This window comes from Schistocerca gregaria, chromosome 3, assembly GCF_023897955.1.
Source record: "Schistocerca gregaria isolate iqSchGreg1 chromosome 3, iqSchGreg1.2, whole genome shotgun sequence".
Taxonomy (NCBI): Eukaryota; Metazoa; Arthropoda; class Insecta; order Orthoptera; family Acrididae; genus Schistocerca; species Schistocerca gregaria.
In genome coordinates this window covers 775,973,865-775,990,779 of record NC_064922.1, presented here as the reverse complement: position 1 = coordinate 775,990,779, position 16,915 = coordinate 775,973,865, and the positions used below count along the sequence as shown (strand labels likewise).

The following is a 16,915-nucleotide window of genomic DNA, read 5'->3' as shown; positions in this document are numbered from 1 at the left end:
GTGCATCGCAAATTTGCTCATTATGGGAATATTGTCTCAAATACCCCCCTCAGTAATGGCTCTGTGCTGACAGACAGCTGGCAGTAGTGATTAGTCTACAACAATATTCTGCCAGTCTCTGTGCTATGTCTCTTTGGCTGATCTGAAGACAACTATTTCTCATTACGCTAATAACTGAGCACCTCTAATTTCACCTAGAAATTATCCAGACGGTTTACACACTAATGCTGACTTGATGGAATACTTTATAGAGTTAAGGGAATCACAATATGAGTCTGATTTTGCTCTTCTTAATAATTCAGTGACATTTGGCTCCAGCTATCCACAATTCTGTGAAGTTCTCTACAGTTTATCGGTGTTTGAACCACTGTGAAGGTGCGCCATTCAACATATGGCAAGCTCTCTTTGTAGATGGCCTACAGAATTAATGCATCAGTGACTTGGCAGATCATAGTGCCACATTCATAATGTGACAGACCCAATCTTGTATTCTGTCTCAATGCTCAAACATGGACAGTTGGCTATACAGCATTTGGTTAGTCTTGCTGAGCATCAGTTTAATTTCAAAGGCTTCCTTTGGGAAACTACTTTATCTGCAAGTTGTACCTAAATCAGGAGAGCAAATCAATGACCACTTTCCACTGAACAGTGTTAGCAAGGGCTGAAGTGCACTTCGAAAAAGAGTCTGTAAATAATGATTCCATGGTAGCACTGAACTGGGTATCTGTCTCACATTTACAAGATGTGAGGTTATTGAGATCTGCTTGGACAGCTGGGTGGATTGAAGTGCCCACTTTAGGAGAAGGTGAAGTGTGCAAAACCTGGAATGAATCCATATTGTGGATTAGAAATGGGGGCTGGTGTGCCAGCCAGCCTGGATGCAGTTTTTAGGGTTTTTTTTTTTCTCATCCATTGAGATAAATACTAGACTGGTTCTCATGTCCCACCTTAGATACACAATTCACAAACACCTTGAAAAACGTTACCACATTTGACAATGGACTGTATATGGTACCGATTGCCGCGGGTTTCGAATCCACGCCAGACGGCATGGACCTCGATGACCACCAGAGGTCGCTGCAGCAGTCACGCCTTAAGCTGTGGCTGCGCACGCTCCTGGCCCTGAGTCTAACATGAGGGCGCTACTGTGGAGCACATGGTCCCAGTGACCAATAGCGACATACCCTGTTGTGTATTTAGGCAGGTGCATCTCACTCTGTGAGGCAGTCTGGTATTTGCATTGATTCATTTGACATCTCACTTACAGACATTGTGTTTACGTTGCGTGTGCTTACTTCCCGTTACGAGTAGGCGTTGTTTTGATTTTGTGAGGTTGGCTCTTGTGACCCCCTGGCTTAGTACTTTGTTGTTGATTTGGTGTCTTGCTTGTCTCTGTTGTCGTGCTTGTCCTTTCATTCCTGTTTGTCCATCTTGTATGTCGCAGGCTGCTCCCGTTGGTCCAGCTGCGATTTTGTTAGCGGCAACCCCACACAGTCCCTGTTGCGGTTACAATATTTTGGCGACAAGGTAAATGGTAGTAGTTGTTAGCATGGAGGCTAAGTTGGTCTGTCTTCTGGAGCAACATCAGCAGCTTCAGTTAGACATCTTACAACAGTCAATGTGGTTGCTAACAGACGAAGTGGATGTCTGGGACACATTAAAACAACAGCTCCCAAGTCCTTGGGTGTCTGATACTTTCCCCACATCCGCCGTTGTTCCCACCACTTAATGACGCTAAAGAAGACTAGGAAACATACTTACATTGGCTGAAACAACATTTCACAGCTTTGCAAGTCACGAATGACCCCTTGCAGCAGTCATTGTTTTTGTCTTGGGCCTCCGCAGACACATTCTTCCTTCTCCGCAAGTTGGCACCGTTGTCCGATCCTGTGGCTCTCTCTTTCCAGGAGATATGCTGTTTGATGACAAACTATTACTCACAGTGCTACAATGTGGTCGCCCCTTGGCTGGAGTTCCACCAGTGCCGTAAATAGCCTGGTCAACCATGTCATTCCTGGGTCACGGACTTGCAGGGTCTCAGTCGTTGATGCGATTTTAAATGCACCAATCAGCAGTGTAAGGCTATGTATGCGAACTCATAGATTCGGGATGTGGTGGTTCAACTGGCTCCCAATCCTGAGGTCCGCACTGCGGCGTTGAAACTCGATAATCCCTCGTTGGAAGAGATTCTCCACATTGCCTACTCATTTGAAATTGCTCAGGCGGCTAACAAGCGTCTCATGGCACGGCTGCAAGTGGCAGCGATCAATGCGGCCCTGCAGGTTCCGCCCTCCTGACACAGACGTGACCCAGCCGACAGAGGCCACCACCATTGGGACTCCTCTTTGTCCGACGTCTCTGGCATCAGAGCCGCCGGTCACGGGGCCCACTGCTATCTTGCCCACAGTGCTTTAATGCACACTCTTGCACTGACTGCCCACACCACTAGAAAACATGCATGCTGTGTGAGAGGGGGCCACATCCGATCTGTTTGTCATAGGTGCTCGACTCGCTCCCGTCCTGCCCCTACTAGGCCTCAGGATACAGTACATGCTCTGTAATTGGGCATCCTGCTGGAGGACCCATAAGCACGGAAGCTATTCCTCAAGCTCTGCCTTTCTTCTGACGATGTCAGTTTTTAGGTTGACACTGGGGCCACCATATCCCTGATTAATATTGCGACATATACTTGTCTGGGCTCCCCTGTGTTGTCACCACCCTCTCGGCATTTGGTCGCCTGCGGTGATGGTTCCATTCCCCTTCGTGGGCAGTTCATCGTACAAGCGACATACAAACATGTTCCCCAGCACCTTACCCTTTTTGTCGCTGACCATCTGTCGTCTTCGAATATTTTTGGCGTAGATATGTTTCAAGTGTTTGGCTTCTCCATTTCTGATGAAGTTAAGGTCTTTTCCACGGCTGTTCCTTTTCAGGACTTGGACAATCTTTGCTTGGCTTTTGCATCATTGTTTGCGATGGAACTCAGGTGTGCTCCACATTTTCAGACACATCACACTTCGGCCAGATGTGCAGCCTCGCTTTTTTGGGGCCAAACCATTCCGGTGGCCTTATGGCCAGCAGTCAAACAGGAACTTTATCAGCTCCAAGCTGCTGTCGTCCTAGAGCCTGTGACATACCGTGCTTAGGCGACACCATTGGTGGAAACCCAATGGGTACCTTTGGCTGTGTGGAGACTTCTGCACTACTGTCAATGCTCAGACACTTACTCCAATCCCTGACAGGAAGACCTTCTCACCAAGTTTGCGGGGGCAAGTACTTTTCTAAGATCTACCTGGCTGAGGCATACCACCAGTTACCCTTGGATGCTGATTCCCAGAACGCTTTGGTTATCAACACACCTTTTGGCTTGTACAAGTACAAGCGCCTTCCATTTGGTGTCTCTTCGGCACCGGCAATTTTCCAGCGGTTCCTGGAGCAGCTTACGCAGCCTATCCCAGCCTGTGTGAATTATCTGGATGACACCTTGGTCACCGGGCATTCCTACCTGGACCATTTGCACAACCTCAGCACCTTATTCCATGTTCTGCAATCTGCGGGTTTACGTTGTCGGCTGGACAAGTGTTGTTTTTTTCCAACCGGAAGTGGAATACTCAGGCCACTGGCTTAGCAAAGATGGCATTCACCCTACAGATCGCAATGTCTTGGCCATTGAGGTCCTTCCTTGTCCCAATGGACTTACATGAAATCCAGGTGTTCTTGGGCAAGGTTACTTATTACTTAAAGTTCTTACCACAAGCTCCCATCGTTGCTCAACCCTTCAATCACTTGTGTCACAAAGGGGCAACTTTTGATTGGACTCCAGCCTGTGACCAGGCTTTTCTCCATTTAAAGACGATGTTGAAGTCTGCCCCTTGCCTTACTCCCTTCTCTCTGGACCGCCCCTTGGTTGGGGTGGCTGATGCTTCAACATATAGCATTAGGGCAGTCCTCGCACATCAGAATGCTGATGGGTCAGAGCAGCCCATTGCTTATTCATCTAAGACGTTAACCCCAGCACAACATTAACTACTACTCCCAGACTGACAAGGAGGCCCTGATGATAGTGTTGGCTGTCCAAAAATTTCAGATCTATCTCTTTGGGGCAAAGTTCACTCTCCTGACAGACCATAAACCCTTAGTTATGCTTTTCAGACCCCGCTCTCACCTCCCAGGGAGGACAGCTCAACATCTCCAGCACTGGGCATTATTTTTACAGAATTACACTTACACCATCTGCTATAAGTCCACCGCTCACCATGCTGATGTGGACACTTTGTCACATCGCCCAGCACGCCCTGATCCTGCGTTTGACCAAAGGAGGTCCTCTGCTTTCACACTGATTCCACCCATGGGGATGCGCTGGACGGTCTGCCTTATATGGCTGCTCACATTGCCACGGTTACACGTCACGACCCTATCTTGCAGCAATTTCTCTACTACATGCTCCATGGTTGGCCACCCTATATTACTCATTGGATGCGGACCAACTTCAGCCCCTGGCGCCACCTATCCCACAACGCTCTCCATGGTCGATGATGTCCTTCTGTTAGCCACAGAGTCAGATCCCATTGGGTGGTCATCCCTCCAGATCAAATGCTCAGTTTGTTGCATCATGGGCACAGGGTATGTCACGCATTAAAGTTCTGGCTTGCCGGCAGGTGTATTGGCCCAAGCATTGATAGTGATGTTGAACGCCTGGCCTGCGGGTACACTGTGTGTGCGCATCACCAGTAAAGGCCCCCTCAGTCATTTGCACCCTGGCTTATGCTTCGCTGGCCCTGGGATCATATCCATTTCGATTTTGTGGGTCCGTTCTTGGGGTCCATGTTGTTACTTATCTTTGAGGCCAACTCCAAGTACCCATATGCCGTCCGCATGGTATCCACCACCACAGAGGCCACGCCCATGGCCCTGGCCCAGGCTCTGAAAGTTTCATTTCACATACATTTGACATGAGAACCATGAGCCATCCATCAGATGTCAATATGGTAATCGAATTCTTGCCATACCTGTTCCATCATAGCATCGTCAACTGTGGCAGTTGCTTCCCGTATTCTCCCCCGGAGCTCTGCTACATCACATGGTAAAAGTGGTACATACACCAGATCTTTAATGTGTCCCACAGGAAAAAGTCACACAGAATGAGATCCGGTGATCGGGGAGGCCATTTGTCGAACTCCAACACAGAGAAAGCTTACTCCACACCTGAACATGCCATGTATGCGACTAGTGCTGACTATTGGCAAATTACCAAGCTACACTGTGATGGTATACAGGGGGAAAAAAAACTTTCAGAGCTTCTTTTCAAAATGAGATATGTAAATATCTGTACAATGTTTGATTCTTGTGCAATAAATAATTGAAAGTGTTCCAGAACTTTATGTACACCCTGTATTGTTGCATTCCATCCTGGATTTTCCACTGTTGGGTTTAACTTTAATCACGTAATGACATAAGCAGAGCAGAAATGAACAGGAGAGCTGTACTAGTGAATAGTATGAGATTTAGTATTGTGATCTGGTTTTTGAACAAGCTAGAGAAGCAACAAAAATTTAAAGATGGTGAAGTGATGCTGAGAGAGAAATAAACTAATTTTGGCAATAGGAAGCTACTTTGCTGTCCAATGCATACATAGGCATCTGTGTCCAACCTCAGTAGCACAGAGTTCATCCTGGATATGGACTCAAAATTCTGCATGATAATATGTACATGACAAAATTACCAGCTCGACAATATCATCTTTTGTTGTCACTCATTCAATGTGGCAGTCCATATGTTACATTTACCACGAAGATCCAGAAATGAAGGTGGTCAGCAGAATATGGATTTAAATGCAGATCCATAAAGATGTAATCATGGAGGCTATTAAATAAGGGAAGTGTCATGTCAGCAGCATACTTAACCTACTGTTTTGATAGCTCAATGCTACAATAACCATACAGAAAGAATTAATGTGGGGTGAAGCACCATCACGTAGTGCAAGTAATCCTTTTAAATCATAACTGCAGCAGCAAACCCAGGTAAATGTCAGAAGGAATTCTCTCTGCAAACAAAAGTGGTCCTCAGACTTCAGAAAGAGGACGCAGCATGAACACGGCCCATTTCAAGAAATCATAGATGTGTTCCATAATCACATGAGGGTTTTCTGTACCCAAAGTATGTAAAATGGGACAATTCACCCTGCCAGACTCATCAAACATGGCTTCACAATTAAATACCAGCTTTTGTAAGATTTATCATCTTCTAGTTACTTTAGAATTCTTTGGCAATGTGAAAACGAAGTTCATTAGCCTGATGAATCAGCATTTGCAACAACTGAGATCAGTACTGTTACACAGGAAGACATTTGCACAAGTGCCAGACTGTTGGCTGAGGTATACAGAGTTCATAATCTATGCAGTTTTCAGGCTCCATCTTTTCAGGTCCCCATCTACCTGGTTGTCTTACAGTGCATGAGCAGTCAGTCTCATTGAATATGTTATACCATGCATGAATTGCTTTGTGTTGAAGCTTCTGTTTAAAACAAGGATGCTAAATGCACACAAAGATTCTATACTGCCCATGTACTGAAATTACTGAAACATTGTAGTGCACTCTGCAGGATCGTAGCACAGGTTTTACAAATCAAAACTTGGAGACATTTGTCTATTGTAGGGGTAATGTCTGCATATTCTACAATTATTATGAATAAACCTTAACTATATTTGAGAAATGGTTGTTAACCTGGAACACACAAAACCTGGATCTAAGTTCCATTCACACGGGATAACTATACATAGTTAGTTTGACTGTTAATATTATGTTGATACCTGTTGAAGATTGTGCCATGACTCGAAGGCTATTGCCATTAACAAAGGGAAACTTATACTGAATAATGGTGAAACAGCATTGCTTGCATTAATGGGAAAGGTACCACCACTCCAATTGTTAGCAATTGCTTTCTTTCATAACAAGATGCCGAGATTTTCCTCTGAAGTTAATACACATAAGGGAATCCTACTGGGATAAGAAGTATGTTATGCCACTGACTCTTTAGAAATTACATTAATTTACATTAACCTGCTCAAAACTGTTTTAACTGAGATTGAGCTAATTCAGCTTTTTGTACATTCCATTCTGATACTAAAAACATTGATCCTGCTTGTGAAATTCATGGCTAATGCCACAACTTAAGATATTGCCCACTGACAGCCCATACAACACAAAAAAATTAAAATAATTACTACACATGCCATTCCAAAATACGATAACATTGATGAGTGTACCTGTGTTAAAAATGTAACCACCAGCTTCCAGGACACACTCTCCCCAAGGAGTCTGTACAATTGTTCCTTTATCTCCTCTGTTATGTATGAAATTGTCTGGATCGAAAAGCAAATATAAATACTTGGTGGTTTCTGCAAGGAAAAAAGATTCCATTCTATCCTCCTTGCGATGGTCTCTTACATCCTTTATCTGCAACATATGTTCATATTGTCTTTCAGCGATAGTAAAAGCTGAAATTATCAACAAAAAGACAGATCACAGTATAGTCTCATTTCTAAAGATTGCCCAGAGAATGTAAAAAATTAAAATGAGACCAAATTGCAAAGGAAGTAAAACTATATTAATAAACACTTGCATTAGGAAAAATCAGCTGTTTAGAGCTCACAGACATAAAAACAAAAATTGTTAGTTATTTCAGTAAAAAGTTACACTTTTTATAAAGAGATTGAAGAATAAAATTAAGCTACAATTTGAACAAAACAAATATGTGAGGAATAGGAATTACTAGCCTGAGAAGGACACATAAATCAACTACTTCCTCAATCTGCACTTCCCATGAGTTGGGTTTTCATACTTTGTAGCACTCTTAATTTTCTCTACTCACTTTCTCCTTTCTCTCACTTTCTTCTGAGGACTTCTCATCTGATCTTTGCTATGCACCCACCATGTGAATTCCTGAAGTTGTGTATTAACTGCATGTGATAGTTACAGAATCCAATATCCCTAGCGATCATGACCGTACCGTGAACATTGTGAATGACTACGTGAGAGGCTTCAGTCAAATTTTGGACAATAATGAAGTTGTCTGGGAGATCTCTTGTAAGGCTGGCACTGCCTTGGAGGAGAGTTCAAGGAAACTTGATAAATCTCTCCACATTTTCATGTCCACTCTTGACTCCAATGACCATAATCCAGAATTGATTCATGCGAATACAATCCACATCAAATTCTTTGAGGATTTTCTTTACCGAGCTGAACTCTACTAGGTTTTGGAACTCTGAGGCAACAGTGTGAGCCACATGACCACCAAAGCGATTTAAGGTAGTGAGCCGTGTCAATGCTATGCCTGTCTCTTCTCAGGGTCGGCGTTAATTGCCACTTCTGGATCTAAAGGTGAAATACCCTTCATAAAGCAAAATCACAGGGGCAATTTATCCAGAATTTTGAACATCATACGCTTCATAAATGTAAGGCAGTCTTTCTGGAACACCAATATATCTTTTTCCAGTACATCACACTGACTCAGAGCTTTTTCGGTGCTATACCTGATGTCCACTGTCTGAGGTTGCAACTGATTTATCTTGTAGTTGAGATATTATTTTGAAGGAACAAACTTCTGGTTTTACAAAATTTGTCATTGTTTGACATCGGGTGCGTAATGGAGTACCTTAGGCAGATAGTGTTCAGGGCTGGAAGGAAAGCCAACATGCACTCAGTATGTCTGCTGGGTGTCTCATCCGAGATATGAAGGCAGCCTTGCCTGCGGCTACTGAGTGTGCAGGGTGCGGTTGTCTACAAGTTGTGGCTTACGTCGGCACCAACGACACTGGTCACATAGATTCTGAGGTGTCCTCAGTTCATACAGGTAGCTGGCAGAAATGGTGCTGGCTGCTAGCCTCATGTGGCTTGCAAGCAGAGCTAGCAATTTGCAGCATTATTCTCAGAGTTGATCGGAGTCCTTTTGTTTGGAGCCCAAGTAGAGGGTCTCAATCAGGAAATTCATAGACTCTGTGACAGTCTTGGCACCAGATTTCTAGACCATCATCATCACTTGGGGATTTGTAGGATCCCCTTGATAGGTCATGGGTGCACTACACAAAGGAAACGCTACTCAAATAGCACAGTACTTCTGGAATGCATGATGGTTTTTTACGCTACAGAGTAGTCTGAGGTGCTTTGATGAAAACTCACCAGCAAGGAAAGTCAGATGGCATTCTGAATAAAGCCACTTTGACTGTCAAAATGTTGTCAGTAAACTGTCAAAGAATGGGTAATGAAGCTCCCAAATTTACGGCCCTCCGAGGAAATTCTCAAATTCAAATTATTCCTGGGACTGAGAGCTGGCTGAAACCCAAGGTGGAAAGCTCTGAGGTATTTAGCGAATCATGAAATATATATCAGAAAGACAGATTAGAGGCTGTAGGTGGGGGCGTGTTCATTGCAGTTGACAAAAAATATTGTCCCTTTGAGGTCGAAGTTGAGTGTGATAGTAAAGTTATCTAGTCATACATAACAGGCATAGGTGAAAACAAGTTAATTGTGGGTGTTTTTACTGGCCACCTGAATCTGTTGCGACAGTTGTAGAGTAATTCAAAGAAAGTCTGTGGTCAGTAGTGGTTAAATACCTGGATCATGCAATACTAGTGGAGGTAACTTAAACCTACAGAGTATAGACTTGGATGTCTAGGGATTCATTGTAGATGGTATAGAGAGACAGACATGTCAAGTACTTTTGAACACAGTTTTCTGAAAACTGTCTTGAGCAGCTAGCTCAGCAACCAACACACAATGGAAACATCTCGGGCCTTAAAAGCTACAAACAGACTGGACCTTATCGAGGATGTTGTTATAGAAATGGGGATTAGTGATCATGATATTATAACAACTGTTGTTGTTGTTGTTGTGGTCTTCAGTCCTGAGACTGGTATGATGCAGCTCTCCACACAACCCTATCATGTACAAGCCTCTTCATCTCCCAGTAACTACCGCAACCTACATCCTTCTGAATCTGCTTAGCGTATTCATCTCTTGGTCTCCCTCTACGATTTTTACCCTCCACGCTGCCCTCCAATACTAAATTGGCGATCCCTTGATGCCTCAAAACATGTCCCTTCTTTTTGTCAAGTTGTGCCACAAACTCCTGTTCTCCCCAATTCTATTCAATATCTCCTCATTAGTTATGTGATCTACCCATCTAATCTTCAGCATTCTTCTGTAGCACCACATTTCAAAAGCTTCTATTCTCTTCTTGTCCAAACTATTTATCGTCCATGTTTCACTGCCATACATGGCTAAACTCCATACAAATACTTTCAGAAACGACTTCCTGATACTTAAATCCATACTCGATGTAAACAAATTTCTCTTCTTCAGAAATGCTTTCCTTGCTATTGCCAGTCTACATTTTATATCCTCTCTACTTCAACCATCATCAGTTATTTTGCTCCCCAAATAGCAAAACTCCTTTACTACTTTAAGTGTCTCATTTCCTAATCTAATTCCCTCAGCATCACCAGACTTAATTCAACTACATTCCATTATCCTCGTTTTGCTTTTGTTGATGTTCATCTTATGTCCTCCTTTCAAGACACTGTCCATTCCGTTCAACTGCTCTTCCAAGTCCTTTGCTGTCTCTGATACAATTACAATGTCATAGGCGAACCTCAAAGTTTTTATTTCTTCACCAAGGATTTTAATACCTACACCAAATTTGTCCTTTGTTTCCTTCACTGTTTGCTCAATATACAGATTGAATAACATCGGGGATAGGCTACAGCCCAGTCTCACTCACTTCCCAACCGCTGCTTCCCTTTCATGCCCCTCGATTCTTATAACTGCCATCTGGTTTCTGTACAAATTGTAAATAGCCCTTCTCTCCCTGTATTTTACTCCTGCCACCTTCAGAATTTGAAAGAGAGTATTCCAGTCAACATTGTCAAAAGCTTTCTCTAAGTCCACAAATGCTAGAAATGTAGGTTTGCCCTTCCTTAATCTAGCTTCTAAGATGAGTCGTAGGGTCAGTATTGCCTCAAGTGTTCCAACGTTTCTACGGAATCCAAACTGATCTTCCCCGAGGTTGGCTTCCACTAGTTTTTCATTCCTCTGTAAAGAATTCGCGTTAGTATTTTGCAGCTGTGACTTATTAAACTGATAGTTCGGTAATTTTCACATCTGTCAACACCTGTTTTCTTTGGGATTGGAATTATTATATTCTTCTTGAAGTCTGAGGGTATTTCGCCTGTCTCATACATCTTGCTCACCAGATGGTAGAGTTTTGTCAGGACTGGCTCTCACTATGCCGTCAGTAGTTCCAATGGAATGTTGTCCACTCCGGGGACCTTGTTTCGACTCAGGTCTTTCAGTGCTCTGTCAAACTCTTCACGCAGTATCATATCTTCCATTTCATCTTCATCTACATCCTCTTCCATTTCCATAATATTGTCCTCAAGTACGATGTGCATTCAAGTTCTAAGGCCTCCGATTTTTTTTTCTCCGGACTGGAAAGAGATATAAACATGCGCATTGTTTTAAAATGAGGCCGCGTTCATTGTCAATACGTCCCAGAGATGGCAGCACCGTATGGCACATGGAAGTTTACCGCCAGCGGCGAGAATTAGAACTGTTTTAAATACTTAAAATGGCGACGTTTTCCTTACTTGAGCAGAGTGCAATCATTCGTTTTCTGAATTTGCGTGGTGTGAAACCAAATGAAATTCATCGACAGTTGAAGGAGGCATTTGGTGATGGAGTTATGGATGTGTCGAAAGTGCGTTCGCGGGTGCGACAGTTTAATGAAGGCAGAACATCGTGTGACAACAAACCGAAGCAACCGCGGGCTCGCACAAGCAGGTCTGACGACATGATCGAGAAAGTGGAGAGAATTGTTTTGGGGGATCGCCGAATGACTGTTGAACAGATCGTCTCCAGAGTTGACATTTCTGTGGGTTGTGCACACAATCCTGCATGACGGCCTGAAAATGCGAAAAGTGTCATCCAGGTGGGTGCCACGAATGCTGATGGATGACCACATGGCGGCCAAAGTGGCATGTCGCCAATGTTGACGCGCAACGACAGCATGAATGGGACTTTCTTTTCATCAGTTGTGACAATGGATGAGACGTGGATGCCACTTTTCAATCCAGAAACAAAGCGCCAGTCAGCTCAATGAAAGCACACAGATTCACCGCAACCAAAAAAATTTCGGGTAACCCCAGTGCTGAAAAAATGATGGTGTCCATGGTGTAATCCTTACCCATTGCGTTCGAAAGGGCACTATGGTAACAGGTGCATCCCACGAAAATGTTTTGAAGAACAAATCCCTTCCTGCACTGCAACAAAAACGTCCGGAAAGGGATGCGCGTGTGCTGTTTCACCAAGACAACGCACCTGCACAATGAGCTAACGTTACGCAACAGTTTCTTTGTGATAACAACTTTCAAGTGATTCCTCATGCTCCCTACTCACCTGACCTGGCTCCTAGTGACTTTTGGCTTTTTCCAACAATGAAAGACACACTCCGTGGCTGCACATTCACCAGCTGTGCTGCTATTGCCTCAGCGATTTTTCAGTGGTCAAAACAGACTCCTAAAGAAGCCTTCGCCGCTGCCATGGAATCATGGCGTCAGCGTTGTGAAAAATGTGTACGTCTGCAAGGCGATTACGTCAAGAAGTAACGCCAGTTTCATGGATTTCGGGTGAGTAGTTAATTAGAAAAAAAATGCAGGCCTTAGAACTTGAATGCACCTCGTACATCGCCCTTGTATAGACCTTCTATATACTCCTTCCACCTTTCTGCTTTCTCTTCTTTGCTTAGAACTGGGTATCCATCTGAGCTCCTGATGTTCATGCAAGTGGTTCCCTTATCTCAAAGGTCTCTCTAATTTTCCTGTAGGCAGTATCTATCTTACCCCTAGTGAGACAAGCCTCTACATCCTTACATTTGTCCTCTAGCCATCTCTGCTTAGCCATTTTGCACTTCCTGTCGGTCTCATTTTGGAGACGTTTGTATTCCTTTTTACCTGCTTCATTTACTGCATTTTTATATTTACTCCTTACATCAATTAAATTCAATATTTCTTCTGTTACCCAAGGATTTCTAGCAGCCTTCGTTTTTTTACCTACTTGATCCTCTGCTGCCTTCACTACTTAATCCCTCAAAGCTACCCATTTATCTCCCACCGTATTTCTTTCCCCCATTCCTGTCAATTGCTCCCTTATGCTCTCCCTGAAACTGTACAACCTCTGGTTCTTTCAGTTTATCCAGGCCCCATCTCCTTAAATTCCCACCTTTTTGCAGTTTCTTCAGTTTCAATCTACAGTTCATAACCAATAGATTGTGGTCAGAGTCCACACCTGCCCCTGGAAATGTCTTACAATTTAAAACCTGGTTCCTAAATCTCTGTCTTACCATTATATAATCTATCTGAAACCTGTCAGTATCTCCAGGCTTCTTCCATGTATACAGCCTTCTTTTATGATTCTTGAACCAAGTGTTACCTATGATTACGTTGTGCTCTGTGCAAAATTCTACCAGGCAGCTTCCTCTTTCATTTCTTACCCCCAATCCATATTCACCTACTTTTATTCCTTCTCTCCCTTTTCCTTCTACCGAATTCCAGTCACCCATGACTATTAAATTTTCATCACCCCTCACTATCTGAATAATTTCTTTTATTTCATCATACATTTCTTCAATTTCTTCGTCATCTGCACAGCTAGTTGGCATATAAACTTGTACTAGTGTAGTAGGTGTGGGCTTCGTGTCTATCTTGGCTACAATAATGCGTTCACTATGCTGTTTACAGTAGCTTACCCTCATTCCTCTTTTCCTATTCATTATTAAACCTACTCCTGCATTACCCCTATTTGATTTTGTGTTTATAACCCTGTAGTCACCTGACCAGAAGTCTTGTTCTTCCTGCCACGGAACTTCACTAATTCCCACTATATCTAACTTTAACCTACCCATTTCCCTTTTTAAATTTTCTAACCTACCTGCCCGATTAAGGGATCTGACATTTCATGCTCCGATCAGTAGAACGCCAGTTTTCTTTCTCCTGATAACGACATCCTCTTGGGTAGTCCCCACCCGGAGATCCGAATGGGGGACTATTTTATCTCCGGAATATTTTACCCAAGAGGACGCCATCAACATGAACCATGGACCTTGCCGTTGATGGGGAGGCTTGCGTGCCTCAGCGATACAGATAGCCGTACCGTAGGTGCAACCACAACGGAGGGGTATCTGTTGAGAGGCCAGACAAATGTGTGGTTCCTGAAGAGGGGCAGCAGCCTTTTCAGTAGTTGCAAGGGCAACAGTCTGGATGATTGACTGATCTGGCCTTGTAAGACTAACCAAAACGGCCTTACTGTGCTGGTACTGTGAACGGCTGAAAGCAAAGGGAAACTACGGCTGTAATTTTTTCCGAGGGCATACAGCTTTACTCTATGGTTAATTATAATAACTATGACTATGAAAGTTAATAAATCAGTTAAGAAACGTAGGAGAGTGTTTCCGCTAGACAGAGGAGATAAGCAGTTGCTAGCATCTCACTTACACAGTGAATTGACATCACTTTTTTCCAGATGGACAAAGAGAAATTATGGGTAAGGTTTAAGCAGACTGTATATTGTGGTCTGGATATTCATGTGCCTAGCAAGTGGATAAAGGATGGAAATAATCGAGTATTGTTTAATGACAAAATTCAGAAAATGCTGAGGAAGCAGAAGCAGTTGCACACACTGTTCAAAAGGGAATGCAAGAATGATGACTAGCAGAAGTTAATAGAGATTCTTACAGCTGTGAAAAGATCTATGCGCAAAGCATACAAAAACTACTACCCTCACACCTTAGCAAAAGATCTGGCAGAGAACCCAAGAAAACTCTGGCCCTTTCTAAAATCGCTAAGCAGGTCTACGGCTGTTCACTCTCTTGTTGACCAGTCTGATGTGGCACTTGAAGACTGCAAAAAGAGAGCTGAAGTTTTAAATTTCACATTCATGGACAGACAGATCACAACGTATGAGGTTCCCTGACATACAGAAACAACTCTAAGATCTGAAAGCAAATAAATCACCAGGTCCACATGTAATCCCAATTCTGTTTTACAAAGAGTACTCTATGGCTTAGGCCCCTTACCTAGCCTGAATTTATCAGGTATCTCTTCCCCAGACTTTGTGCTGGCCGGAAAAAAGTGCAGGTGACTCTAGTATATAAGAAAGCTAAAAGAAAGAACCCACAAAATTATACACCAATATCCCTAACTAACGTTTGCTGGAGAATCCTTGAACATATTCTTAGTCTGAATATAATAAACTTTCTCAAGACTGAGAAGCTTATGTCCACAAATCAGCATTGTTATAGAATGCATCTCGTGTGAAACTCAGCTTGCCCTTTTCTCGTGTGATATACTGTAGACAATGGATGAAGGGCGGGCAGACAGGCAGATTCCATATATCTCGATTTCTGGAAAGCATACGACACAGTGAGCCACTGCAGGCTGTTAACGAAGGTACCAGTATATGGAATAAGTTCACAGATATGTGAGTGGCTTGGAGACTTCTTAAGTAACAGAACCCAGTGCGATTTCCTCGTACTTGAGTACTCATCAGAGGCAAGAGTATCATCAGGAGTGCCCCAGGGAAGTGTAATAAGACTGCTGTTCTCTACATACACAAATGATTTGGCAGACAGAGTAAGGTGCCACAGTTGAGTGGCTGTAGGAAGATTGCCTTTAAATATGTCTGCTTGTGTCTGTGTATGTGCGGATGGATATGTGTGTGTGTGCGAGTGTACACCTGTCCTTTTTTCCCCCTAAGGGAAGTCTTTCCGCTCCCGGGATTGGAATGACTCCTTACCCTCTCCCTTAAAACCCACATCCTTTCGTCTTTCCCTCTCCTTCCCTCTTTCCTGAAGAAACAACCATTGGTTGCGAAAGCTAGTAATTCTGTGTGTGTGTTTGTGTGTTTTGTTCATTGTGCCTGTCTGCCGGCGCTTTCCCGCTTGGTAAGTCTTGGAATCTTTGTTTTTGATATATTTTTCCCATGTGGAAGTTTCTTTCTATTTTATTCACGAGATATAACATGACTTAGACAAAATTTCTAGTTGGTACGATCAATGGCAGCTAGCTCTAAATGTGGATAAATGTAAGTCAATACAATGAGTAGGAAGAATAAACCTGTGATGTTTGGATAAATTATTACTAGTGTCCTCCTTGTCACAGTCCCATCATTTAAATACACTATGTGATCAAAAGTATCTGGACACCCCCAAAAACATACATTTTTCACATTAGGTGCATTGTGCTGCCACTTACTGCCAGGTAATCCGTATCAGCAGCCTCAGTAGTAATTCGACATTGAGAGGGAGCAGAATGTGGTGCTCTGCAGAACTCACGGACTTTGATTGGGTGTTACATGTGTCATACATCTGTAAACGAGACTTCCATACTCCTAAACATCCCTAGGTTCATTGTTTCCAATGTGATAGTGAAGTGGAAATGTGGTGGGACATGTACAGCACAAAAGCGTACAGGTCGACCTCGTCTGTTGACTGACAGAGATCACCAACAGTTGAAGAGGGTTGTAATGTGTAATAGGCGGACATCTATCCAGACCATCACACAGGAATTCGAAACTGCATCAGGATCCACTGCAAGTACTATGACAGTTAGGTGGGAGGTGAAAAAACTTGGATTTCTTGAGTGGATACTCATAAGCCACATCACGCCAGTAAATGCCAAATGATGCCTCACTTGATGTAAGTAGTGTAAACATTGGACAACTGAACAGTGGAAAAATGTTGTGTGGAGTGATGAATCACGGTACACAATGCGACGATCTGATGGCAGGGTGTACATATGGCAAATGCCTGGTGAAAGTCATCTGTCAGCGTGTATAGTGCCAACAGTAAAATTCGGAGGCGGTGGTG

The 16,915-nt window shown here is 43.3% G+C and overlaps 1 protein-coding gene across 3 annotated transcripts in view; it reads right to left on the bottom strand.

Annotated features, from left to right (window-relative positions):
• LOC126354152 (ER degradation-enhancing alpha-mannosidase-like protein 2) overlaps positions 1–16,915 on the bottom strand; it is a 94,648-nt gene that overhangs the window by 12,653 nt on the left and 65,080 nt on the right. For all 3 annotated transcript variants that reach the window (XM_050003564.1, XM_050003566.1, XM_050003565.1), the window contains exon 8: positions 7,266–7,455. In XM_050003564.1, coding sequence (XP_049859521.1) covers positions 7,266–7,455 — 190 coding nt within the window. The remainder of the gene's footprint in view (positions 1–7,265; positions 7,456–16,915) is intronic.